The following is a 27,989-nucleotide window of genomic DNA, read 5'->3' on the forward strand; positions in this document are numbered from 1 at the left end:
CTACGTACTGGTGGCGTGAGGCAGTGTGACGCTGTGTCAGGGTATCGGCAGTCGAGGGAGGCTTAAAGAGACATCATAGCAACTGGAGGACAAGAGGGAAAAAAGAAAAGATTCCCACGAACGGAGAGCCATGACTCGGATCAGTCGTCGATAGCTTAGTCTTAAGGTAATTCTGCACGCTCTACGGTGGTCGTTTAAGTCCCCAGCCGATTGTTGTTTCTCGAGGAAGAAAGCGCCTCGCCGTACGTGAACGTTCTCGCTCTGTTTGCGAGCTAGTTTGGCAACCGCTAATGTTAGCATATGAGCTAAAGAGAGCCCTGGCTACCACTCGCTTGTTAGGATTAAGGAGTTGCCCGGCAGTGGTCGGCACCTTGCCAATAACTGCAAAATGTATTTACATGGAAAATGTCAGATGAAAAGGGGGTCGATCGGACTCGGATGTAGACAGGAGTCGATACAATGGCAACGTAGGAAGTGACAGTGTTATTCATTTGTTATTAGTCATTTACTGAGCATATTAGCGTCGTTTTGGGCTTGCCAATCAATGAATCATTTGTGATTTTTCCTCTTCTCATTTTTTCTTGCCTTTTTTTAGTCTGTGTTCATCTTTTAATATTTCTGTTGCCAAATTAGCGCCGGCTAACATTAGCTGTTTTTATTAGGCGTAGGGCCAGAGGAGCGGTGTTTTTTTAAGATGTGCTAAGTATGTTAGCATTTATCATCTGTGTGGTATTTACAAACAACTAGTATACATTCCCGCTGTATTTGAAGCTAGTTGTACTTGCTACTTTTGTTTTATAAAACATACCGATAACATGAATACATAAAATCACTAAAAGAATGAAGCTATTATGCTAACTGGCTCAATGGATGTCGTGAGTGTCTGGCCTTGTCCTTCCAACTAGCAAGTTCGTGGCTAAAAAAAAAAGAATCGCTCTTCTATGTAGGTAATGTCGACAACATCCCCGTCAAAGCCAGTGTTGTGTATTATCCAATTTGGGAAATATTTTTCTGCACAAAAGTAACATTATATGACAGCTAGTGCTAGCTGGCTACCTGGTAGTGAGCATTAAGCAACTAGGAAAAGGCACACATTTGGTAAATCTACCGATCGATCCGGGCGATATTGATTAATATTAATGTTTAGGCTTTCAATTTCTCGTGGGGATACTAATGACGCCGAATTGATCATTTTTTCCAAGTGTCAATGCTAGTCACCAGGTCTAAACCAAGAGAACTGACGGCAAAATTCCCCAACCTTGACTTAGACATAGTTATTTATAAGTGCCACCTCCAAATCCAGGCCTTATCAAAAGGTGATAAAACTGAAAGGAAGTGATAACAAACAGCCCATTTGAAAGTATCCACATACAGACAGATATAAAAATACTGGGACATGGGCACAAATATCATCGTTTAGGTTCAAAAGACCATTGCAATTGATTTCGAGTTGAACCTCAACAAGTCGTGCTTAAATTTTACACTGTCTTCTTTAATTTGCAGTTATTTGCATTCAATTCAAATAAACAGTGTTGGATTGAGAGTATATTATATACACCACCAATATTTTAACGGATCAAAAGTCATAGGACAATTGGCTGCTCAGCTGTTCCAGGGCTGCCAATGCAACTGGAACCCTTGTAATTTTCGATCATATGACTGCTGGTAAAGCTAGCAGGATGAATTCTGACACATTCTGGGCAACATCTGTTCATATTAAACCACATGCTTCAGGATCAATTGGATGGCACTTGACAGAGGCTAAGGACAAAGGCCAAAAGTATACTTTGGAGCATTTTTTTTAGACAAAAATGTCAAGTCAATCACCTAACCTGAATCTAATTGAGCATGTTTTACTTGGTCTTTCAAAGAGTGGTCGGCATACATGGTTAACAAACTGTTACAATTCATCAGGCGGTGTTTGGAGCCGAAAAAAGGGAATTCTCTCTACATATGTAACTGTCTGTATCCCAAAATAGAAGCAACGTTTTAGTTATGTGGAGAGTTAGCAGATAGTATCTGTGTGTTGTACTTAAGTGACATTTACAATGGTATCTGACTCTTACTTATTTGCCTCTAGAGTGTGAACTTTAAGCAACATTTCACAATTGCAATGATTTCACAAGGATGCACTAATGGTATTTAGGCGCTTCTGCTTTCTTGACCAGGTGGGTTCTCACTTTTCATTTCCTCCAGAATGTATCAGAAACAAATCTCACTGCAGACAATATTAACTGACTAACCGCATATCTTGTACACCAAGTGGTGGGCAAACTATTCCACGAAGGGTCGCTGTGGGTGCGGGTTTTTCTTCCAAGCCATCAAGAGGACACCTTTTCACTCATCCGGTGACCTGGAAGTGCAATTAGTGGATTGCAGTAAGGTGCTTCTAATTTCTGGAGACCCCTTGTTGGTTAAGCAGCCTGTGCTGGATCGGTTGAAACAAAGACCAGAACCCACTGTGGCCCTTGCGGACGAGTTTGGCCATTCCTACTGTACACAGTCAAAAATATAACATAAATGCAGTTCCTCCTCAGAAGATTAACTTTGTGAGTTTTTGTTATGAAACCTTTTATTTGTTTAGCATTTTCTGTCCATATTTTGCGATTTCTTACCCCTTTTTAAAAGCTGCTTCATTAAAATTGAGTCATTTTAAAATGATTAAAAAAATATTTATAAATTTCCAAAGCATTTTGTGGGGACGATTGTACTGTCATCCCACACAATAAAGTGGTTCACCATTTGTGGCCTCACTGTTTTTCAGATTTTTTTTCTTTAAAGTGCAATTATGTATGCTTTTCTTTGTGGGTTCTGTGACTAGAATTCAACTTTGAGTTTTTAAACAAGAGAAAGATTTAAAATAATTATTAAAAAAAATATTAAGATGACTAATCTGTGGTCGTTGCCAATTTTTTTTGAGAGCATAACCCACACAATAAGCAGGGCATTACAGTAAAACAGGTTTGGGACTTTATCGCATAGTTAAGAGGTTGTCTTTTTTTAGCAGAGTTTCATTTATGCCATGTTAATTTTAGCTGAATAATACCGTGAGGCAGTACATTGAACGAGTGGTTAGCATGTCCGCCTCATTGTTCTCATATCGAGGGTTCAATCCCCAGTGATTTCTGGCAAAATGAATTTTTAATACTGTGGTTCCTGGGGAATTAACTTGACAGGCACTTAAAGACGATCTCTCCCGATCATATCAAAATGTCAATTGTCTGAATGTGTTTCATGTTGCACTCTTTTTTTCACAGAGTTGTATATTTATTTTGTGTTACTTTACCCTAGGCATTTTGAAACCGTAACATATACTCCGTATTGATCCACGTAAGTGCCTTTCCATTGGTAAGAGTAGCTGACCTTCTCTCTTCTACTCAACCAGCCTCTTAGCTTGGACGTATATTGTTCATTAGAGCTGATTTGGAATGTTTTAGGTTACACTGGCAATTAAAATTGGAATCATGCTAGGTATTGACAGTTGTGCCTGGAACTGATTGATTTTTATACTTACGGCATGTTGCTTAACAGAAGCAATATAATAATGAAAAAAGGTGACATTTAACCAATCAAATTATAATAATTATTATAATCATCAGTTGCTGATGTATTTATACACAATGTTAATGGATTTTGTATTTACCCTGTCCTGCTAAATGAGCAGTAGTAAGGCCCAGTCAAATGCCAATCTCCAAACAACTTTGACCAATTCTATGAACAGTTCCTAAATCGCAGGTTTGTATTGTTTGCTTTAGTGGTTCTAGAATAGCAGTGTAAATGTATTATATGAATATTGATTCTAAGTTCACGTGTTAAATTGAACTTTAATACTTAATACTTGCATCTGTCTTATGGCTGAGTAGTGTGATTAACGTTAGCGTTTAATTTAGGTTGAGTTTGTACCGTGGTGTGAGATTTTCATCAAAATCTAATGTTAAATAATAAAGTGACAAAAATAATGTAGTTCCACAAAATAAAAGTTTAGCATGAAAATGCTTGTTTGCGCAAAGATTGAATAAAGGGCCTACAGAATTTTACAATCGGAGCCTTTTTTAATTGTTCCTGTCGTGTACTGTGACATATGATATGATCATTTTTTTTCTTTTGATTCTTTTGCAGGTGTCAAGGTGACATAAATCAATCTGTTACCAACTCACCTCATTGCTGTTTGCTGTCAGGGTCTCTTTATGCCGTGACCCTCCAACATGGATAGCATTCACAATAACACTGAGGGCTGACCAAAAGGAATGAGGAACCCCGAGGGATGTTCCCGAGTGGCCTTGTGGATGCACTAGTTCGCTTTGGAGTGCTTTTTTATGATTATGTACTGTATGTGCCAGCTTGTGGGCACAGTATAACACCGCCTGCCTCGTCTCCTGTTGGGACCGGTTTTCTGTTTGACTGGACCTGGCTTGACGAAGAATTAAGAAGACTAAACGGGAGGACGCATTAGATGTAGATACGTTTCCTCCCTACTACAGTTTTAACAGCAACCCCTTTCCTCTGTCCTATGAGTTTTGTCTCCCTCCCTCCTTCCTAAAGTCCCCCCATCCCCCCCAGCCATTATTACTGGATCTTCTATGGTTTGCATGGCTGGAGAATAACCGTGGAGAGGCCAGGGTATCACAAGCTTATGGATTTTGAGAAGAGAGGGGGCAAGGGAGAGACAGAGGAAGGGAAAAAAATGTCGAAGACGGCAGGTAGCAGGACTGGACATGCGGGCCGGAGTTCTGGGACCAATTCTGGAGTTCTTATGGTTGGCCCAAACTTCCGTGTTGGTAAAAAGATTGGGTGTGGGAACTTTGGAGAGCTACGCCTGGGAAAGAATCTGTATACCAACGAATACGTGGCGATCAAATTGGTAAGCGCACACTCTCATTTAACACAGCCCAAAGCGGTGGATCTTCCTTTTTAAGTTTCGTGAAACCTAATCAACTAGGCACGTTTTCTGGTTATCTAATAGTTAGAACTCAATTGGATAAATGCTCAAAGGGATAATCTGGGACTGTGAACAAAGCAGTTCTTTGCATTGGTCTCCCACTTTATTCCATTATGAACAATTGTCATTGTAATATGAAGAAGGAATTGCTGTACTGGGGAGTGGGCTGCAGTTAATTCTTCTAGAACCTAAGAGACATGTAGCTAACTGTCTCTCTTGAACTTACACAGACTGAAGGCCTGTGAGGTTGCCATCAATTCAAGTAGTAGTTGTTTTTCTTCTTGTGGAAACTAACCTTAAGTCGCTACTTCATCATTATTCATGAACCAATAATTTTGAAGTTCTGTTGATCCTGATGTTTTTTGTAACAAAGCTGATCAATTAATTGCACACTGATTTGCCAGGAGGTTAGCTGTTAGACAGGAGAGTCAGGCAGCAGGCAGCAGCCTGAAATAGCACTTCTAGCAGCTAGAGCGATATGATTTTAACACGCTATAATCTAGCCTGATAAAATCATATTGCCTAAAAATAGGTGCCATGTTTTGGTTGTCAATTTTTGTTTCACATTTCTCACTCTTTCAATCACTATGCTTTTCAAGCATTTAACCTAATATTGGTTTATGCCATACTCCATTTACAAAGTGTCAATAATGACTCTACTCGCATAGTAGGTCCTTTTTTTTAAAACAACAACAAAGCAAAGAAATTGTTTCATGAGTGAAATTGATTCAAGGAGTTTAGTGTAATGCATGTATTAGAATCCAATAGAATGACTTATTATTGCACAGGTACCACAATTTGAAATGTGCCGTCATGTGCAAAGTGCATGTATTTATACCTGCATATTCATGTGACATATGTGGACACCTACATAATACGCCCATGTACAGACACATGTAAACAGAACAATAAAATAATCAAAATATACAAAAATAAATGTAGAATAAAGAATTAACATTACCTATATTGCACTTTATTGATGTGCAGTTATATGCACCAAGGCCACAGGATACGCACGTTTAGTGTTAAGTGCCTAATGGGATTGGCATAAAAGCCGTTCTTGACGCCCATATCCAAACATACACGCATGTACAGACACACATGTAAACAGAAGAATACAATTTTCAAAATATACAAAAATAAATGTGTAGAATAAATAATTAACATTACCTATATTGCACTTTATTGATGTGCAGTTATATGCACCAAAGCCACACGATACGCACGTTTCGTGTTAAGTGCTTAATGGGATTGGTATAAAAGCCGTTCTTGACTCAAAACATCTTGCTTTTTCATTGTCAATCTGAAAAATACATGATAATACAAGTCCCATAAAATCTTAAGGTACTGTGATATACTGTAAAATGTCTGCAGAGTTTAACAACGCTTGTCATATTGGTATTTCTTATGCAGTATTTTCTCTTGGCTTTCATTGCTAAATTGCTGCCCTGCCACTGACTACATCAGTGATATCCTACTGAATCAGTGATTTCCTTGGGACTCTTTTTTCCCTCATTTCTTATATTGTATTGAAAGTCGGCTGGCACTGGCCGGCCAATATTACCAATACAGATAATACATTACATTAATGAAAATTGAAACCACGCCTGACTCAAGTTATCATTACAGAAGATGTTGGAACCTTAGCATCATTTGTACCACAGCTCTGCTGGTCTCCATATGATTAGTCTTACATTTGTGTATTCGAGGGAGGTCATTATCTCTGAATGGGCATCTACTGAAGGCTTTGTGAACCACATAGAAGGCAGAGTTTAAAAAAAAACGTCTGTAATTGCAGTTCTCTCTTCTGAGTTCTTACGTTGTGCACACTGCTTCTATCCTTGCCTGTGAACCCTCCCATCTGTTGGGGTATTTTTATCCCCATGGCGTCCTGCTATATCTGGGTATGGCATTGAAGCAATAATATTGCTCCATGATTTCTTATGGCCGCTGAAACTAACTCATGTACATAAGACAGTGAAGGGGTATTGGGAAGTTAAACACATACATTTTCAGAATTTACCGGAGATGGGAAAATGAGCATGAGCAATGCTGAGCATGAAAGAAAAGTTGCCACCCACTCCTGAATAGTTGCCATTTCACATGTTGGTATCCACCCCTGACCTCACTAGTCCGTGTGCCATTACTGATCAAGTCAGTATCTATCTAGGCCAGCACTTTTCTACAGATCTGAATAACTAAGAACTCCAGTACAGTAGTTTTCACTTTTTTACTCACTTTAAATGCAAATTTTGCCTTACCACAGATGAGTTTATGATAACTTATTTTTTTTAAATCTCTTATCATATGAGCTCTCATGTTTTCTTTAGTCAAGGATCACCTGGTCATGATGAAAATGTTCCAATACATGCAATAGTGTAAAAATGTTCCACCAGCTTTTTTGGGTAGCAGTAGTGCGGGTTGTAGAACTTTATGATCACTTCGCCAACAATTTGTCTCGAACTGAGGCATGTATGGGTAACATTGGTGACTGTCTTAAGGTGTTTTTTGACTAGATGGAAGAGTTGTAAAATCTAGTTTTAGAGCTTGCAAAATTCTTATGGAATTAAGAGTATCAGCTATTTGACTACTTGACTGTCCAACTAATTGGTAGAGTAGCTTTTTGATCTGAATGCCTTTTTGTTTTTAATTTGTGGTAATGATTTGAGTCTTTGTTTTCAAGTTTTGAAGTGTAACACTGGTTTTCCCAATGTGTTTAGCTGCTTCTACACAGTTGTGGTTCATCAGAGCCTTAACATCTGGCGTCTGTCTTTGCAATTTAGACAGAAGTCAGTTAAGGCTTGATATTGCTACAAATATGTTGCTGTTTCAAGGTGAAATGTTATCCTACGATCAAATAATTTGTCCTCCTTGAGCAATGTAACATGTATGGGAAAACCTGGCTTTAGTAGGCAGTGTAAAAAGGCCTTGTGTTGAACTGAGGACTGAGTTATAGTAATACCAATGAACCACTGTAAACCGTAATCTGGCTTCCATTTACACCACTGGCTGTGTAGGCAGGTTGATAGTACGTAGTTGCATCAATGTATGACAAGATGTATTAATGTTACCAAATGGGAAAGTGCACATTTTCTGCTGCAGGAACACATTATGTTTAGATTCTCCATACTTTATCATCCGAAATACCTTTTAAAATGAAACGGTTAATGTTTCTTCCATTATTGTTGCTGTATGGACGTGACATTTGTTAACCACCCAATTGACAGCAGTCTTTTGTCTCCCCTGTTGTGACACTATTGCAATAAATGTGTTGATGTAAAAAGACACGCATGCCAAAATGGCCTCCGTTTACCACTTTATTGCAAAAGTGAGGAATAGAGCAAGCTCTCCTGAGTCTGTGTTAATGTTGAAATGAAAAGCGAGAGACAAGTGGAAACTGCTGTGTTCTGAAAGGTTGTCTTTGTTAGCAGACCTAGTTGCACACAGAGGGTCAGTTTGTGGTTTTGCTGGGTGCTTTCTTACACTGACTGAATGCCTGTGAGATAGTGACAGGACTGTATAGCTATTTACGTATGTGCACTAGAGGCTTTACTCACAGGGAGATCCCAGTCCTTTTAAAGAAAACACCAACATCTAATATCCGCTGTCATGGGCGCTAGAACCTACAGCTCAACTATAAATATCTAAATGGTCTTAGGTATTGGTGATTTCCATCAAATTGCCTTTTTTTTAAAGTATGAATGGCTGTATAAGCTCTCTGTTCGGGTCCTTCATGCAGTATGAACATTACCTGATTGTTCACATAACCCATGTGACCTTGTGTGCATTTCAAAACATCCTGATTTTTGGGAAAAAAATAATCATTGGTAGTGCGCAGTGTCCAGTTTTTAATGTCATAAATAAATATGTCAATAAATACCGTTGACTTTACCATAAAACCATGGTATTTGTCATTATCGCATTACTTATTGTACTGTGAGATTAATAACGTGAAGGTATCGAACCATGAATGTTATTCATTCATCTTCCAAACTACTTATCCTCACAAATGTTACTGGGCGCTGGAGCCTATCCCATTTATCTATGGGCATTAGGCAGGATACAACCTGAATCTGTTGATCAGCCAATTGCAGGGCACAAGGAGACGAACAACAAATCACGCACACACTCGTAACTATGAACCGTGAACATTTCAAATTGTAAACATGAAGCTGTCACTATCAAATATTTTTTGAATAGATTCTGCTGTCAATTATTCAATCGCCTAACTAAAAGCAAAATATTAGATGGAACTCCCACCGCTACAAGGATTGTGTTGGCAGGGATTGTCTTGTTGTGTATGCATTAGGCATGTCATAGTTTGATGAAGTGCCTCATTTTGGCCCCACTGCTGCTGGTATTAGTTGGCATTGGATTAGCCAAAGCTAATGACTTGAGGCTAGTCACTGATTCACGCCTTGTTTTGAACATACATAGTGGTCCAAGACGGCACACTAAACTCAGTCAATGGACAACTGTTAATGTCAAACCCTGTGATGTATTTAATAAAAGGTGTGTTTCACCTTGTTTTGGTTTGGGGATAAATAACGTTTTGAGGAAAACACAACAAATCTGACTTCTTTTCCATTTTATTTTAAAGCAGTTTTGCCCTGACTTGGGGAGTAATTTCCAGGATGGAACTCATGGAGCTTTGCCAAAACTGTATATAGTGTTTCATATATTTGTCTTCTAAATTACCTAAAAATTAATTAAATTACAAATTCCTCACTGTGGAATTTGCATGTTCTCCCCAGGGTTGGGTGGGTATTCTCCGGTACTCGGGTTTCCTCCCACATTCCAAAAACATGAATGGTAGGCTGGTTGAACACTCTAATTTGCCCCTCGGCATGAGTGTTACCTTGAATGGTTTTCTGTTTCCTTGTGCCCTGTGATTTGTTGGCCACCGATTCAGGGTGGCCCCCACCTTGTGCCTGTAGTTAGCTGGAATAGGTTCCAGCAACCCCTGCCACCCTTGTGAAGATAAGCAGAAAATTAATGAATGAATAAATTACAAATGAAGTTTCTTTGCATATGAGAAATTTGTAAAATAAGACCTGATGATCATTAAGTTTCTGCTTCTCATCTGAGTTTGGCTGAGATGAAGTCTGAGTCCATCCCAAGCAATAGAAAACTGAGGGATCATATACACCACGTGTCAAAGTGGCGGCCCGGGGGCCAAATCTGGCCCGCCGCATCATTTTGTGTGGCCCGGGAAAGTAAATCATGAGTGCCGACTTTCTGTTTTAGGATCAAATTAAAATGAAGAGTATAGATGTATATAAAATTTCCCGATTTTCCCCATTTTAAATCAGTAATTATAATTTTTTAATCCATTTTTTTCTGTTTTTAGTTCAAAAATCATTTTGTAAAATCTAAAAATATATATAAAAAAGCTAAAATAAACATTGTTTTAGATCTATAAAAAAACTGAATATTCAGGGCTTTTAATCCAGTTCTTTTAATCCATTTGAAAATAAAAAATCTAAATATTATATCTAAAATTGTCCGGCCTACATGAAATCAAGTTGACGTTAAAGCGGCCCGCGAACCAACCTGAGTCTGACACCCTTGATATACACCGTCTTTAGTGCACCCCTGCGGGCATCACCAAGTTTATTAATTGTCTTGCTGAAACATTTCCAACAATCAAACGAAAAACATTGTTCTTTAGTTTTTAATTGTTCTTAACCAATCTACGATCGATTAATTGTTACCACTGCCAGCCACTGACCTTTTTGATTTATTTTTTGGAACATGATTGTGGACCGAGTTTATTTAATCTCACTCTTCTGTCTGCCTCCCACTGAAGCGTGATAAACAGCTCTTGTTTCAGTCCAGGTCAGCAGCTTACATCAGCCTGCCATGAGGCAGTTGTCGCAGAACTGTAAAGACATAAAAGCTCCATCAGCATGCTGGGCACAATTTAGAGTGACATTTTGACAATTTAAGGTCTTCCCTACTTTGCTTGAGCTCTCCAGAGCACTCTGGCCAAGTTGAAGGAATATATACTGTCTTGTAAAAGCACACCTTTTGTCATCTAGCTAATCCACTAATGAATCTGTGGCTAACAGTAACGTGCTGGGTGGGTATACATAGCCATGTTGTTGCTTTGACATTGATTTAGTTGCAGCCATTCCATCTGAAGGGAACTCTTGGTGACTTGAGAGCCCCAAAGGTGGCAATAATTTTAAAGCTTAAGTACCATATTTTCAGGCCTATAGGGCACACCTACAAGTCTAGAATTTCCTCTAAAACGGACACTGTGCCCAATCAGTCAGCGTGCGCCTTTAGTTTTCACTAAATTTGAAATTTTGTAAGACCCTGACTGCTTGACTGGCTGGTTTCATTTCTTGCCGACACGCTACTTGCTGCGGTCAATGCAGCTGACGTTGATGTTCTCATGGTCAAATGAGCCTAAAAATAGCCTTCCCGCATATTCTAAGCATTACGGTAAATCCATTCACAACATCCTAGATGAGTGGTGCGACAGTTGACTTCCCTGTACATCTGCTATTAACCCTCAAAAACACTCTATAGTCAAAGAAACAACACACTATTGCTATACAGAGGAAAGCTTGGAAGATGGACTCAAGCCATGGATCGAACACGAAAGAACAGCCAGGAGAAGCAGCGTTGCAAACGGCTTGGGAGTAATGGATGTCCATGTGGCAAACATAGTTCCATACAAAGACTGGCAGGCAGTGTCGCACGAGTTATGTGGTGATTTGGAATGGATTGTCGATGCCTGAGCCAAAGTGTTGGTGAGCATTGTTGTAGGAATTCAGTAAGAATTCAGTATCCGTGAAATGGGCACAGCACAAGTGTGATTTTGAAATGCTCAGTGGTTACTCCTAAATTAATTGAAGTATTTTACAGGCTTTGTTTATTTGGTACAGTTAGGATTGGAATTTGAAACGACTCAGCAGTTAACACATTAATGCTTAAGTGTGAACACTAGCGCAATTGTGTAAATTTAAATAATTGCTATTCTTGGAAGTCATTCATCATTTGTGAATGACAGAGCGAGCTACTATTGCTAATTTTCAGTATATTGTGCAAAATTCAAAATGAGCAATCTGAAACTCGTAATTAAATTGAAAAAAGATTTAATCTTTTTATTAAACTTAATTTAATACAGACGAACAATGTACCTCCTTCAATAGGCACCAAAACCCTGCTAAAACTTATCTTATGACCTCTTAATCTTAGCAGACTTAACCCTAGCTTGCTTGACTGACCAATACCTACATTTGTCATAATAGGGTTTGGGGTCATTTTCCCCCACGTATATAGCGTTTCATTGCATGACTTGTGCACATAGGATTTTTTTTAAAACTCAGGTTTACTTGTAGCACTTTTGAAATGACCAACATGATAAATGCCACCAGCCCAATCTCAACAAAAGAACCAGTTTGATGTAGCTTAGGTGTTGTCCGGTATCACCTTGTATCATTGCAGATCCTTCATTACTAAGTGTGTTAAATCTACTATGAAACAGGAGACACACTAAACAGTGTTCAGCTGTTGTTCTATGACACCATTCTCTCTAATCTGGAGACACTCGTCTTCTCAGAGGAAAAACCTGCCGCACTGGAAATCAACACATGCATATTTGTCCATTCAGCAAACCATTCATACTTGTGTTAAGGCTTCTGATTACAGATGCTCTTTGTTTACATTTGAGTTTTTCTCTTCAGATGAGTCACATTGTGAAATGAGTGTTGTGGAATGGTTTACAGGGAGTCATGCAAAGGTTGCTCTATTTTGGGGTTTATACACGAGATTGGTTCTATTACACGTGTCTCACATTGGCATATATTCACACTCTCTGAATGTCACACTTATTTGCCGCTGAGTTGTTCAGGAAGTAGAAACCACAATCATGGGGGTATGTGTACGTAAAAGTGGCTGAGACAGAAGGAGCCGCATGGGCTGCCATTTGGAGATCCATGATACCCTCAATGTGGGACCAATCCAACAGCCTAAAAGGTCCTGCTTGTGTCGGATGCGAGTTATCACACAGTTAATTTCTCTGTGGGTAGCAAAGCAACCCCAAGTTTCTGAAGGCAAACTCGCATGCCTATTTCTGTTCAATTCGCAACGCATGGACCACCGATTGGTGCCAAATTGAAGCATAGTACCTCACTGTACTATGTTTGAAGTGCCTAAGAATCAAGACACGAACCGCTTGTCACAGCTCGTTCATGTCAGGCGAGCCAGCTGGTGGTGGCAATTGCTCAGCCCAGGACTGTAGCTAATCATTTGTAATGGATGGAATGTTTATCGCTGTCAATGACACCGAAACATAATAATTTACTGGTAGATCCGTGTTCACGTGTACATAATGTTTTTCATTGAATTTCTTCTTCAAACAAGATATCTACCCAGGTATTATTTTTCAATATGACAATTTACTGCTTGATCATTCGAAACACAACACATTACTATTGAATACAGGTTAGCTGAGATTGTTAGGCAGATTCATGACAAATATTTTGTCATTATGGAAAGTAATTGCTACTGTGACAAGTGTTCCTGTTTTGTACTTTTAAAATTGCATGAAAGCGCATCATGATTTATTTTCTATTCAATGTTTTGTATAGCTAAATAAGCAAATGTTTAATTGAATTCCACATTAATATGTAATTTTTTCCCGTTCATAAATTCTCTGCGAGGATTGACATGCTGAAAACGCACCGTAATCCCTGATGACATAATCATGTATTTTTACAAGCTTCAAGTGTTCACTGTGAGAGGAATCCTTGAAATGGTGTGTAACGTGTCATGGAACACATCATCCCAGAGCTGTTGTACAAGCTTTTATCCTTCCAGAGCAACGTTTGCGGCACGACTAATACCAACAAATCAGTAAGCTTTTTAACTATGAACATCAGCCAGGGTTAGTCTGCTTTTACTATTTTCTGTATGGTCCTTTTGCGGCAGACTTGTCTCCCAACTAAAACAGTTGAAGTATACAAAAAAACCTTGGGATATGATCACATTTGTATTAATTGTTGCCTTAGGAGCGTTGTAAAGAGGCACCTAATAATCCAGTAAACAAAAGATTCTCCAAAACCCAAAAACTTTGAAGAGTGAATCTACCTTTGATCCACAACCCATCAGAGAGGCAAACTATGTTGGTTTCATGGTGAAAGTCTAATTCTGTCAAAAAACAAACCAACAACCCACTAATACAAATACACTATATGTAAAGCTGCGTTGGTATGGAACAGCTGAGCTGGAAAGGTTAGACAGGGAAGAGCCCTTCTGGCCTGTTGGTCAGCTGCCTAGGACACAGGCCAGCATTCTTGGTGAAATATTGCTTTCATTTCTTTTTATTTTTGATAGGTTTATTCAATTAACTTTCAGTGAGTCATTTCAGAAACATAGCACATGCCTTAGGCTAACTAAATCAAACTCTGGTGTAGGATAATGTTAAAGGGAGTTTCACCAAATTGCTCAAGGATCTAAAAATGGCCATTGCAAAGTTGGCAAAGTTTAAATTGTTGTTTAATACATCAATGTATATTATAGCAACACATAGACAATTTCCTGGGTGGGCTTTGAGTAATATTCAGACGACATCAGAGCAATCTGTGCGCTTTTGTTTCTCAAATCATTACTACATAATTGCTGCATTCAGACGGAATAAGGTAATTACTCACCCGTCCTAAGTGAGCTGCAATTGTTTTTGGTAATGATGTGTAACTTTCTATGCCTCAAGTCACATTGATCCAGCTATATTGTACTGCCGAACCCTAATGACAGATTTCTTTGCGAAGATTTGGCCTTTAAATAGCTCCTAGATTTTTATTCCATCTGTCCAAAAATGCTATGACATTCAAATTGAAATTATACTTCGATTTTTTTTCTTTTTTCTAAATAAAAAATATTCTATTGCAGCTTTATTTGTTTTTAATTCACTTTCCGGGATGTGCTTTCTTTCTCTGCAAACCTAATGCATAAAAAGATCGTATTTTCCGAAAAATCTGAATTTGGCATCTGAATGTTGTCTAAAATTGATTGAATGGCTTGTGAAACTTTGGAAAAGAAAAAGAAAAGCTCACGGTTGCCTTGCAACTGAGTTCCAATTGTCTTAATTAAAATCGCTTAGTTGCGATGTCAAAGTATGGCCCTGATTTCTTTTTCGTTTCATCCTGTGAGATTTGAGAAAAATCCTTATCAAATGCAAAGTTGTTACATCAGATGTTCACAACATCGCTCTAGTCATTTACACAGCCATAGCTTAGCCCATCTGCTGGAAATAGAGATGACTCCTAAGTAGGCTACATAAAGCTGCCATAAGCCTCTGTTTCCTATTGTAAGCTGTTTTAAATGGTTCTACAGTGTACTGCCATCTGGTTTGACCCATCATTTATATATTTGTTGCCCATCCTTGTGTTTGCATGTGTGTGTCTGGGAGTGGGGGTCCCACTAGCAGAGCAGTTGCTTGCTATGTCTCTCAGGCTTGTCACATGTCTTCATCCCACAGGCTTGTGCTCTTCATTACTGGCGCTGCCCTGCTCGCAGTTTCTCGTGGCCCTTTTGGGACATGTAGGCATGGGCAGAAACTCTCTGGGCATTTCTCTTGTTGCCATGATGTACTAGAAACAAGTGTTCTCCTTGTATCAACCACTCATTTTGTAGATTATGTTCCCTAGATGTTTTTTTTGAATGATGTTGGGAAAAAAATCTGTGACTGACATCTGGGATTCAATTTGAATACACAGGCATTTTGAACCGCCTCAAGTGTCTGCAAAGCAGCAGAAAAGAAAATGCTTCTGATTTGATTAGGATGTAATTGAATGATGAATTAAGTGAGAACTTTTCAGCCTTCTGTTTCCCTTCTCTCCCATTGAAAACATAGATGAACGTTTTTATGTACATGGATATATTTTTTTAATTTTCTGTTATGAAGCCATGTCCTATAGTGGTGCCTATAGATATAGATATTATTATTATTCTTTTAATTTCTTATATAACGTGCATCTGTTTGGCTCTGCAGTTCCTAGATTATTTGTGTTTCGAATATTTGTGTTACTGCTAGTGAGGATTTAAAAAGCAGTTAATTTGAGTGAGTGCGTGTTTGTTCTGTCGCTCACGTTTGTCTATAATGCCCTTGTCATTTTGCTGGTGGAGTTAATCAGATTATATTTTTAAGTTGTAAATCTAGAGCTAACTAAACACAATGAGCAGTATGTGGGGGTAGATTGCCTTATAAGCCATGCCAACAAATAAACCTGCTTGTCACCAGCTGGAATAGCTCTATATCCTCTAACAATGAGAACTTTAAAGTCCCAAGTCATTTATAGCAGTTAGCACATATAAAGAAATTGTAATAAAGTTATGCAAGATAATAACTTGATTTGTATTGTTCAGCAAATGTCTATTTCCAAATTGCTTTATTCTAAGTGGTGGCGTTGTGCCATTTTCCATTAAAAATGTATTTCATGTTTTTCTTGCAGGAGCCAATTAAGTCCAGGGCACCACAGCTGCATTTGGAATATAGATTTTACAAACAGTTGGGAAATTCAGGTAAGAAAAATACATGTTTATCAATTATTGTCACTTGCTGTATAGCCAGACAACATTGTTTTCAAGGAAATTTCTTGAAGGGTTGGCTGCACATAAATAATAAAATTTTAATCTTGGTCACGGTTTTGGTAGGCATCATTAAATTCACATGTTCTTGGAGATGTTTCTGTAATTTTTGAAATGAATAATATATTAGCCTTATCTATTAGAAAATTAATGCATTCATTTTCAACCATGGTTTGCACTGAAAGTTGTTGTAATGCATGCTGTAAAAATACAGATATTTTCCCCAAACAAATGGATTGCTGTGAATAATAATTCTCATTACAATAGTGATCAGAATAATTGTGATTATGATTTTGGCTATAATCGTGCAGGAGTAAAGCTCACTTATTTAATTTTTTGCACGTTTTTGTGTGTTAGTTACATTGATAAATAAGTGTATTCTAGTGTTTATTTAGTGATACTTACAAGCTTCATTGTTTCTTGTTTCTTAACACAAGTCTTGAAAGGTGTTAGTGCACAAGGGTATTCTTTGGCTATTTATAGATGTCCCTTTACAAATTGTGTGGGCCATTATAGTGTGTTTACTTGGATAACTTCCCCAGTCACTGTCCTGTGGGTTACTGATTGTGCCGCAAGCATAGATTACAGAGGAAACTCTAAATAATGCATTTAATAATGCGTGGCCCAGTTTTCCTTGCCTTTTTTTGTTTTTACAAATATTGTCACTGATTATGTTAATCTTGGATGACAAATGCCCACACAAATTTCCCTTTAGACTAATTCAGACAGCCCTGAGGGAGGTCTAAAAAACTCGCCTGTTTTTTTTTTCTTGTTCTTCTTTAGAGGGCACCAACAAAAACTGCTCGTCTATTATTCTTGGACAGACCAAAATTAAACTAGGTAGATATATACTTACCATTTATATGCATCAAGTCTTGTTTTTTGGGTTTTTTTTGTCCTAGGACTCTATGGATTATTTGCAGACTTAAAATTGGAATTCAAGTATTTTAGAGATGAATATGCCTCAATCAACAAAGTTTTATTTATTTTTGTAACACGGTTGAGTAATTACATTAATTCCAACGTTGCCAGTGCGTAGCATGTGGGCTTTTAGGTTGTGATTTTCTTCCCCCTGGGTTCTGGCCATCAAATGCATCTTTGCAATTTGGTATTAACAAATTTTACAAAGCGGAATAAAAAAAAAAAGAGTGAAATGACTAGGCACAATATGTCACTCAGTTCATCTTTCAGATGATCTGTCTCTGGCTAAAAGGATAGTACACTAAAAATGCAAAAACACACCAGAAAACAAGCATAAAATCAACTCTAGCTTTTTTTCCCCTAAAGAGATGATCTGTGAATGTCTATAATCATGTTTCAGTGTATTCACTGTCATTGTTGCTGGCTGGCATGCGTGCTTGGATAAAGACAGTGTGGTTTAAGGGAGATAAAACAGAAATATTGCCATTAAGTCTGTCTAAAATTGGCAACATCAGTTTAGCTGGAAATAGCTTTCTTGTGTATCTTTCATTTTGTCAGTCTAGCCTCAACCCAGAGAAGCCTTCCCATTGATCTTATTTCAATGTGGGGAGGACATCTCTTGAGCATTTGGCCTAATGGAAATCACTTATCTTCATCCTCTTCCCCTCTCCATGCTTTAAATGTTTAATATGCATTCACTCCCTTCAACTTCTCTTCTCGGCTATCTCCTCTTTTCCCAGTCTCTCTCGTCTCTGACCCTCAACTCTGACATTTCACTGTACAGCAACATTGTCTTCAGCCGCCCCGATGAAGCCTGATAAGGCATGCCGTAGCTACAATAGGTAGATTGTCTCCAGTTATGGCAAGAGGAGCAGAGTACCGCTGACGATGTGTTTGGCACGAAATACAGTCTTCTTCACAACTAAAAGATGACTTTGAATTAAAAAAAAAGTGCAGTTAATATGTTGCTAGTGTATCCTTTTCATGTGAGAATTGTAGTGCTGCTTCAGTCTTCATGAATCTTGATATGGCTAAGAGAATGTCCCTTTTATTGTTGTGAGGCGATATGTTTTAAAAAGATAGTCCTCTGGGCAATTTTATTGCTACTGTAGTTTGTGTTAGGCAATCATTGAGCAGCTCACATTTACCAGCTCAGTTTTCATTCATTGCGTTCTCTTTGTGATGACTATGCTTCGAATGCCCTCTAGATTTGGACAAGCTTTCATGAGTCAGCCTCCCACTGACCTCTTATGTCATGGGCTTCATTACCTGGAAAATGTTAGACTAAAGCACAGGAAAGTTGGTGATTCATTTTCTTTTCTTTTCATCACAAAATGACTTCTGCGTGACTGACAAACAAAATGTAAAGATCTTATCAGAGAAATTGTTGTCGTTTTTGAATGCGTCATAATTTCAGATATTTTTTTTCTCTTAAACACTAATGTGTGTCCTACACAAGAGCTCAGTGACACCTGGCTTATATTTGTCCCATTCACACAAATACTATTGCTGTAAAGATTTTTTTAAGAGAGTAGCTCGGTGTTGTTAAATTATTTTTTATCTCTAGGGTATCTGGCTAGATAAGAAAAAGAACGGCAGCTGTGTACTGTCTATCTGGCGCAATCAACAGCTATCCGCCACTGCAGTTGGTATGGTACCTCAACAAAAGGGTCCCGAAAAATCAAAGGGTACTAATCAGTTACCCTGTCCCCTTATGCTACACTTTGGATACACCACTGAACAAAATTTCGCAGAAAGACAGTTTGTTAAAAATGGGTCATTGCAACGTTGATCGATATAATGCTTCATTGCGGCTTAATCATTTATAGAATACCTCATGCTCGCAGGTTGCTGTTATATAGATGCTATGGTGGCCTACATTACTCTAGAGTGCAAACCTAGACAATGTTATTAGGTGGTATCGTTTGTTTGCACTGATTTTCAAAAGCCAAAACTGCAGTTTTGTTGTATTATTAGTATTAATATCACATGTCACATTATTGGGTGCGGCTCTGTCAAGTGGCAAATGTTTCAGTAAGTGACACGTTTTTGACCTCGACTGAAGTTTGACACTTTTCTTCTATTTCCACTTAAGAGAAGTCAGCCACTCCTTTTCCTGGCACACTGTTTGAAGGAAGTAAACAGGCTTTTATTATTGCCGCTTTTTATGGAGGCTGCCTGTATTTTTCTTATCAGTGAAGGTGCATAGGTGAAAAATTGGATACTAAGGCCTCATTGGAATAATGTCTTTTAATTCTTTATCATTTAGGATGTTTGTGTCATGTTTTTTTCAGTTGACATTGCAGAATTTGAAAAAATAAATGTTGATATGTTGTGTGAATGAACTAAAATCAATTTTGATTTTAATCATTGGCAGAGATTTTCTCAAAGTTTAGTTAACATGAAATGTTTCATATGTGCCTCTTTCAACAGAGGGAATTCCACAGGTGTACTACTTTGGTCCTTGTGGGAAATACAATGCTATGGTGTTAGAGCTGCTTGGGCCCAGTCTTGAAGACCTGTTCGATCTTTGTGACCGCACCTTTTCCCTTAAGACCGTCCTGATGATAGCCATACAGCTGGTAAGGATAAAGACTATGTGGCATCTCAACACATTTGAGAATGATATATTTTATGAAATTTTATTCATTTAGAACATCAGCAAAGAAACTAAAAATGAATGTTGCATGTACAGAAGTCTTCACATTCCATAGTCTAGCATTTATGTATATAGACAAATGTTGCATTGAACTTCCTATAATATATACAATTTTAAGCACGATCATATTAAAAATTCATATTAGTACCATGAAACTTTTAAATTACTATAAAAATAATAATTTAAGTGAATCTGCTCTGTTAACATTAAAATATAGCCATTACCGATTTTAGTACATATGCTTAGTGTAACAATATTGTGAATTTCGTCTACACTGTATCAGCATATAAAATCCAAGTGACTAAAGTTTCTAAAGCACTCACTAAACTATTGCCTTCCCCAATAGATAACGCGGATGGAGTATGTCCACACAAAGAGTCTGATATACAGAGATGTGAAGCCAGAAAATTTCTTAGTTGGGCGACCAGGAAGCAAACGACAGCACACCATTCACATAATTGATTTTGGTCTGGCCAAAGAGTACATAGACCCCGAGACCAAAAAACACATCCCGTACCGGGAGCACAAGAGTTTGACTGGAACAGCACGCTACATGAGCATCAACACACACCTGGGAAAAGGTGAGCTAGCCTACCATAAGCCATCTCATTTGTAGTTATTTATAGTCAGTTTTCGGTTGTAAAGCTGAGCTTTTAAATCGTCATAGTAGTCCTGTTTAGAATGAATAATGAATTGGGCTGGTAAACCAAGTCGTTGTTGTCCTTTTAAGTCCTTAAGGGCCTGTCTCACTGATGGAGAAGTGGCAGCGACTCAGAAGAGCAAAATATTTTTTGCGCTCTCACTGGGACACTGTGACTGTACATGAGGCGAGCATGACATACACTTCCAGGAAAAAACAAACAAAAAGAAATTCCCCATACTTTGCCTTACAAGTACAGTTTTCTCCCAGTGATTCCTGTTCAGTCAGGATGCTAGCTAGTCTCCAGTGCAGTGAGATAATCTCTTAACTCTATGCATATCTTGCACTGGCAAACTGAATGCCTGCTCATCGCTGTCCAAGCACTAACAGCTTTGTGATATAAAAACCTTTTGCTGAATGACGTGTCATTTTCGTCCTATTGCTGTTTTCAGAGCAGAGTAGGCGGGACGATTTGGAAGCCTTGGGTCACATGTTCATGTACTTCCTTCGAGGTAGCCTCCCTTGGCAGGGTTTAAAGGTATAGTGTATTGTATGCAACACAATGTTTTCATCTGTAACTTGCTTCGATTTTCACCCTGACTGAAATTCTCAATGCACGGTGACATATTTCATTAAAGTAAAATCTTGATAGTCTCTCTTGCAAATAATAAGAGTAAAGTGAGACATCCGAACATTTGTTATGTGGGAGGAAGCCTGTTGTTGATGAATGTGAGGGATGGATGACTGCGGGGGTTGCTTCGTGGCTCAAGCCAAGCCAGGTTTTCATCAATATGTAACATAGCAACAATTATAAAATATATTGACAGGTTAATGTTACCAGTTCTAGTATCCAGTGTCTAAACACTCAAGTCGCTTTGGTTACAGTTGGGTAATAATATGCTAAAATTAATTCAATGCAACAAATCTAATGTCTTCCTTTTGATTTCTAATTGGGAAAATGCCCCAGCTGTTTTTATAGTTAGTTAGGTTTGTAGTTATTCTATTTTGTCTGATTACTGTTATTAGATATTATGTATTTGCTAATGGAAATGATTGAGTCATTGGTATACTAATTTAATCTTTCCACTTTTAGAAGAGACAGGGTGAATTTGAAAGGGTATTAAAGGGTTTTGCACCGTAGTATTTAGTATTTAGAGTTAAATTCTTTTTCATAACTAATCTATCAGGGAGATCAATTGCCCGCTTTTTGACATGTCACAATACGCATTGTTTTTACTTTACTTACATTTTCAGATATTCCCAACCACAAAATGAACTGCAATACTGTATCCATTTATTCTTCAAATGCAAACACAAATGTTTAAATTGTTGTTTAGCCGTGTTCTTCTCCTTCCCTATTTTGAGAAAAATTGGCAAATCAAAAACAATAATACAGAAAACTCTTAAGCAAACATTGCGATGCACAGTTTTTAAAGTAGTTACCATAATTTAACTTTCTGTTATTTTTTGTTTGTTTATAAAAAGCCACCAAAAGACAAAAACTGAAATTATTCCACTGCCACCGGGCAGCCCTATGAAAATGCCAATTATTTGTCTTGTCTTCAGTCATTTACCACAACAGCCTTCATTTTGATAATCATGTATTTTTTCCTCTTTCCTTTCTAGGCGGAAACTTTGAAGGAGAGGTATCAAAAAATTGGGGACACTAAACGGGCGACCCCGATAGAAGTGCTTTGTGAAAGCTTCCCTGGTCAGTAGAACCAACCGGTTCATGTTCATGATTGTATTTATTTGTCTGTAGTTGTTTTGATTCTAACTTGGAGTTTGAAACAGAAGAGATGGCCACCTACCTGCGATACGTGAGGAGGCTGGACTTTTTCGAGAAGCCTGACTACGACTACTTGCGGAAACTCTTCACTGATCTCTTCGACAGAAATGGTTACGTCTTTGACTACGAATATGACTGGGTCGGCAAATCCTTGGTGAGTCCCCTTGAACCTAGAAATAATGCATCACACTGGGCTGCCTTTATTATAGCTTATCTATCAACTGTGCGATTTTAAGATCAAGACAAAAACATTCTTTAGATCGATGTGAGTGATTACTTGTTTATTATTTAATCGACAATTTGCATATGCAGTTAGAAACTGACTCATTTGGCAGATTTTGAACAATCCCTTAAACACAGTCCAATGTCAATGGCTTTCAAGTGCTTTATTACACACATAACAAGAAAATTACACATAACTGTGCACTAAAATGCAAAATATGTTTATTTTTAACAACACCCGCTAGCGTAATGGTGATGGTACGGCATTGAATGAAAACCTCTGTCTGTAGAAAAAAATAAAAGATAAAGATTACAAACAACATAGAATCCCCAGTTTTAAAAAGTCACTGGGAAAATAATTTAGATCGGAGGACTTGGAAAAAAATGAACGATTTATTCATTTATTGGGGGCCCAGATCGCCCAGCCCTAACTTACTGTAAATACTGCTTTAATTTATTTCATGCTCTGATGCTCTGTTTGACTCGTGTCATGTTTGTTACAGCCCACACCAATAGGCCCTATTCCCAGTGATGCGCCCCTGCAACCCAGCAGCAGGGACAAAGCACAACAGCAAACCAAAAACCAGGTTAGGACGTTAGCCATGTTGCATAATCAACAGACCCGCTTTTAGATCGCTAGCTGACTGATTGACTGACAGAACCCAACCTCAAGTTGCTCTGCCTGATTGTTTTTGCTGTATCCAACTGTAAGCAACTTCCTTGAGAAAATGGCTGCCATTCATTCCCACTTGTACGCCACGTAGTAATGAGGTGACAGTCTAGCAGTGATATTAAAAAGTGAGTTATTTTTTTTCAATGTTGCTGCCAAACAATAATATACTTCTACCTGCGCAGTCATGAGTCAACCGATCACTATTTGGGTGTTGACTTTACTTCACCTCCCCTCTATGTTTGGGTCATTGCATGCCTGAGGTGAAAATGCAGACTGCATTATTCATTCAAGTAATGACATTACAGTAATCCCTCGAATATCGCGGTTAATGTAGATCAGACATGGCCGCGATAATCGAAAAATTGCAAAGTAGGGTCACCCTTATTATAACTATTATAACTTTTTTTTTCTTCAGTGGTGAGTCCTAGTAGCAAGAGTGGTTTCCGCTTACGAGTTTCAGCGTGGATTTTCACATTTTTATGAACTTTAAAAATATATATATATATTTTTCCAGTGCTGAGTCCTAGTAGCAAAAGTGGCTTCCGTGTACGAGTTTCAGCATGGATTTTCACATTTTTTTGAACTTTAAAATATATATATATATATTTACAATAATAGCGAAGTAGTGAATTCGCAATAAGTGAAGACACGATAATCGAGGGATTACTATACATGCTTAGTGTGTAACAAGGCCTGGACTGTTTTGTTCCATTTTCAGTTTTGTCCAAGCCTTGTCTTGTTAGCCTTAATACAAAATCAATCATTTACACTGAGTTTTATTCCAAATATATTTCAGCTGAACACATAAATTAATCACTATACCGAATGAGACAGGCTGTATTTTTCATTCGGTTCAGATTTTATGATTGGCTTCTTACCGTCCACCTTGATGAATTGTTGCCACTACGCCTCCACTGGGATACACATTGACCTGTATCACATTAAATAAGGGGAAAGAAAGTACTGTAAATTTTCTAATAGTCTTTGAATTAACCAAAAAACCTCATTGTACATGGCTGTCTGTTGAATATTCAGTGCTAGTAAGTTTTTCTTTTAATCCTGCATGACTTTTGTAAGTGTGTTGATCTGTGCTTCATATAAATTTTGCTTCCCTCTTCCCCTCTATTAACATAGTATGTCTTAACAAGCCTGCTTCTGCTTGGGAGATGTCTTCTGTAATTGTTTTGTTTCTTTTTGTTTTTCTTTCTTTTGTTTTTACTCACCTCCCCCACCTCTTCCTTGTCCCCTTTCTCCCTCACATCTCTGCCCTCACCCCCGCTCCCCCCACATCGATACCCTCACTTCCTTGTCCCTTTCACACCACCACCTGCGACTTCAACCTTTTTTGCTATTGCAACAAGTCGCCTGAGCCAAAAGGAAGTGAGTCTCAGCCCACCCCCGTGACCAATAAGGAGACTTTGGGGTCGCACCTCACAGCTGAGCGGCTGGGGGGCTCTGTCCAGGTACTGCTGCTACTGCTGCTGCTTGGATGGCTAGTGCATGAAGCTGTATGGTTATGTGTATGCGGCCATCCGTCACACTCACCTCACTCTGCTTGCACTCTGTCCAAACCTCAGCTTCGTGCATACATTCAATCGTCTGAATCCCTGTGAGTCTGTCTATCAAAGCAGCAATTGCCTCATCTGCTAAATTGCCTGTTATGCAGATGACATCTAGCAGCGGCTATCGTGACTTTATTTTATGTATTTATTTTTTGTTGAATGGTTAGCCAAATGCAAGACCTCCATAATTATTTACAGTAAAGCAGTTCTATCCCGTCGCAAAAATTATATTCATTGCCATTTCCCATATTTACTAGGAATAGGCAATTTAGTAGAGCTCCTAAAATCAGAGGCCTTCATTGTTAATGCTGGAACTCAATTCTACCACCTAGTGATTGTCCGATAGAACTGCAGCTTTTAAGCTTTTATGAAGTTGCTTTAGTTGGAGCGCTCCCAAGTTACTGCTCTCAAATATGTGCTGACAGATGCCTGCCAACTGATGATATGAATATTACTCCGAGGATTGTTAGCCTAGAACCAGTGGGTCTGTGTCTGTGCGCGGGCTGGTGGGCGTATCTGCTTTTTTTTTAATTTTTTGAGCTCTCTGGTCTCTTTGCTCATGCAGGTGATGAGCTCCACAAATGGCGAGCTAAACACCGACGACCCCACAGCTGGACACTCCAATGCTCCCATCACTGCTCCCACCGAGGTTGAAGTGGCTGACGAAACCAAGTACGCAATCACACGTGGCTTTTCTGGTCTTTTCATGATAAGAAATATATAATATAACTTTTTATGCTGCCCAACAAAGTTAAATGATCAAAGCTTTTTCATGACCTTTACTCTAATACGTTCATCGCAAATAAGCTCTAAGTCTTTATCAGTTATTTCGTGAACATGAATCCATTTGCACCGTGTTCCCCCTAAAAACAAAGTGGCGGGCCGGGGGCCAAATGTGGCCTGCCGCATCATTTTGTGCGGCCTGAGAAAGAGAATGTTAAGAAACTTTCTGTTTTAGGATCAAATTCAAATGAAGATTATAGATGTATATTATATTTCAGTTTTCCCCTTTTTAAATCAATAATTGCAATTTTTTTAATCCATTCTTTTCTCGTTGTGTAGTTCAAAAAGCATTTTGTAAAATCTAAATATAAATATATACAAATATTTTCAGTTTTTCATTTTATTATTGAACATAATTTAAAAAAAAGTTTCCTTTTGAAATGTAAAACAAATGATTAAAATGTGTTTTCCCTTATTAAGAAAAAAAGCTCAAATAAACAGTTTTAGATCTATATAAAAATATCTTTAGGGCATTTGATCAATTTCTTGTCATCCAATTTTTAAAAAAATCAAAATTTTGGGCATTTGATCATTTCTTTTAATTCGATAAAAATAAAAATAAAAATATTATATCTAAATAGTCTGGCCCACAAAAAATTGAGTTGATGTTAATGCAGCCAACCTGAGTTTAACACCCTTGCCCTGAAAGGTATACTTGTTCCTCTTAACTTTCTGGTCAGGCGTTACACAGATCGTGCTTATTATTATTATTTATTTATTTTAGCTGTAAGGTTTGTTTTTAAGAGAAATATTTCATGTTTTCACCCCCAGGTGCTGTTGTTTCTTCAAAAGGAGAAAGAGGAAAGCCCTCCAGAGGCACAAGTGAATGAAACGATGGGAGAGAACTTGAAACCTTGTTGTCACTGTCAAGTTTTAAATGGAAGCAACTACACAGAACCCTCCCTGTTCTATTCTCTGCCCAGCTTCCCTCTCACCTCTTTACCCTCCTACCCCCCACCCCCCCATCACTTTACTTCCTCCTCACCCTCCACTTCCCTCCCACCAATTCCTGCTTCTATCTTTTTCGTTACCAGCGCTCCCTGGCTGCTGGCGTGTTAAAGGAATGTTGCAGTCATACTGACTCACGACAGACTTTGATTCCTTTATCAGCAGAAAAAAAACTTACCTGCATTGCAAGGAGGGGGGGTGGGGGGGGACGTTGGGATATGGAGAAAAAGTTTTTAAAAGCTGTAACAATGAAACTGTGGCGTGAATATGAAAAAAAAATACTGTTTGAAACAGTTGTTGTATTCTAGATTCCATAAAGAAGGTTTGTTGTTCCAACAGTGAGCTGTTGATCAGGGGGAACCATCAGAATTCTGCTCCTTATGAATTTGTTTATCGCTTTCCTTTTCTTCCTTTGGTGTGCGTTTTGGGATCAAAGAGGAAAGGTAAAATATGATCATGTTTAAATTCGAGTGACGCAGGAAGCTTTTCATCTATAACAGAATTTGGAGGATTTTTATGTATTTTCTTTTTTTGTAATTGAATCCTCAGTTTTCAAAGTCAACTCCCTGCATTGAAGACTTATTTTTATGTTGTAGTGTTCTGGAGTTCCGTTGTTTCCTTCCTCTGGCTTTCTTTTTGTCTGTCAACGTGGACTTTGTAGCACAGTCACTGGCCTCAGGTACTGTGGAAGATCGAGAGAAACAGATATTAAGCTCTCATACTATTATTGCACTTTTGGGAAAAAAAACAGAAAACAATTAAAGTGGAAACTTTAGGTATGGAATTAACAATTACGAAAACAAAACTTAATAAAGACTGATCTAGGAAGAGTCCTTTACGACGCTTATATCTGAGTTATGGCAGAAAATGTTGATTACATGGGGAATGATGTCTTTCAACTTTTATTTCTTACATCAGAATAATTTACCAGGAAATCATAGTTTGTGCCTTTCTAAGTAAAATGTTTAAAGCTCAACGAGTGTCCCGCCATGACATTTTATCTATAATTCCTCCAAAATGTTTACAGGATTACTCTGTCTGTGTGAATGAATGTGTGTTCTTGCATGCCGTTATTTAGGAAGTCAGGATGGGAAATGAATTTGCATGGCTTGTACGGTTTAAGTCAGCCATAATGATTCATTGGGTTCGAGTCACACATTTCTTAAGAGTGTAACAAAAATAGTTTTTTTTTTAAATATTAGGAATAACACCATTGCACTTTTGGGAATTATTACCCCCTCCCAGTTCGGTC

The 27,989-nt window shown here is 38.2% G+C and overlaps 1 protein-coding gene across 4 annotated transcripts; it reads left to right on the forward strand.

Annotated features, from left to right (window-relative positions):
• csnk1g2b (casein kinase 1, gamma 2b) lies at window positions 1-27,713 on the forward strand. Of its 4 annotated transcripts, none has more exons than XM_077606441.1 (12): window positions 1-166; window positions 4,120-4,861; window positions 16,405-16,474; window positions 19,895-20,043; window positions 20,467-20,701; window positions 21,213-21,298; window positions 22,387-22,471; window positions 22,555-22,703; window positions 23,275-23,358; window positions 24,806-24,907; window positions 25,572-25,678; window positions 26,561-27,713. In XM_077606441.1, exons 2-12 carry the CDS (start codon window positions 4,634-4,636, stop codon window positions 26,613-26,615), a joined length of 1,350 nt encoding a protein of 449 aa, XP_077462567.1. In that variant the 5' UTR covers window positions 1-166; window positions 4,120-4,633; the 3' UTR covers window positions 26,616-27,713. The 4 variants fall into 4 exon arrangements, with proteins under 4 accessions (XP_077462567.1, XP_077462568.1, XP_077462569.1 ...); XM_077606442.1 differs by having other exon boundaries at window positions 22,558-22,703; XM_077606443.1 differs by lacking the exon at window positions 24,806-24,907.
• Window positions 27,714-27,989: the final 276 nt, after the last annotated feature.

The sequence above is a fragment of the Stigmatopora argus genome, chromosome 8 (genome assembly GCF_051989625.1).
Source record: "Stigmatopora argus isolate UIUO_Sarg chromosome 8, RoL_Sarg_1.0, whole genome shotgun sequence".
NCBI classification, from domain to species: domain Eukaryota; kingdom Metazoa; phylum Chordata; class Actinopteri; order Syngnathiformes; family Syngnathidae; genus Stigmatopora; species Stigmatopora argus.

What these genes read in the sequence shown, in the direction of transcription:
- csnk1g2b (XM_077606441.1), top strand. Translation starts at nt 4,634, where the DNA reads ATGGATTTTGAGAAGAGAGGGGGCAAGGGAGAGACAGAGGAAGGGAAA. An exon ending in AATACGTGGCGATCAAATTG is followed by an intron (nt 4,862 to 16,404) that starts GTAAGCGCACAC and finishes TTTTTCTTGCAG; the next exon opens with GAGCCAATTAAGTCCAGGGC. An exon ending in AACAGCAAACCAAAAACCAG is followed by an intron (nt 23,359 to 24,805) that starts GTTAGGACGTTA and finishes TATTGCAACAAG; the next exon opens with TCGCCTGAGCCAAAAGGAAG.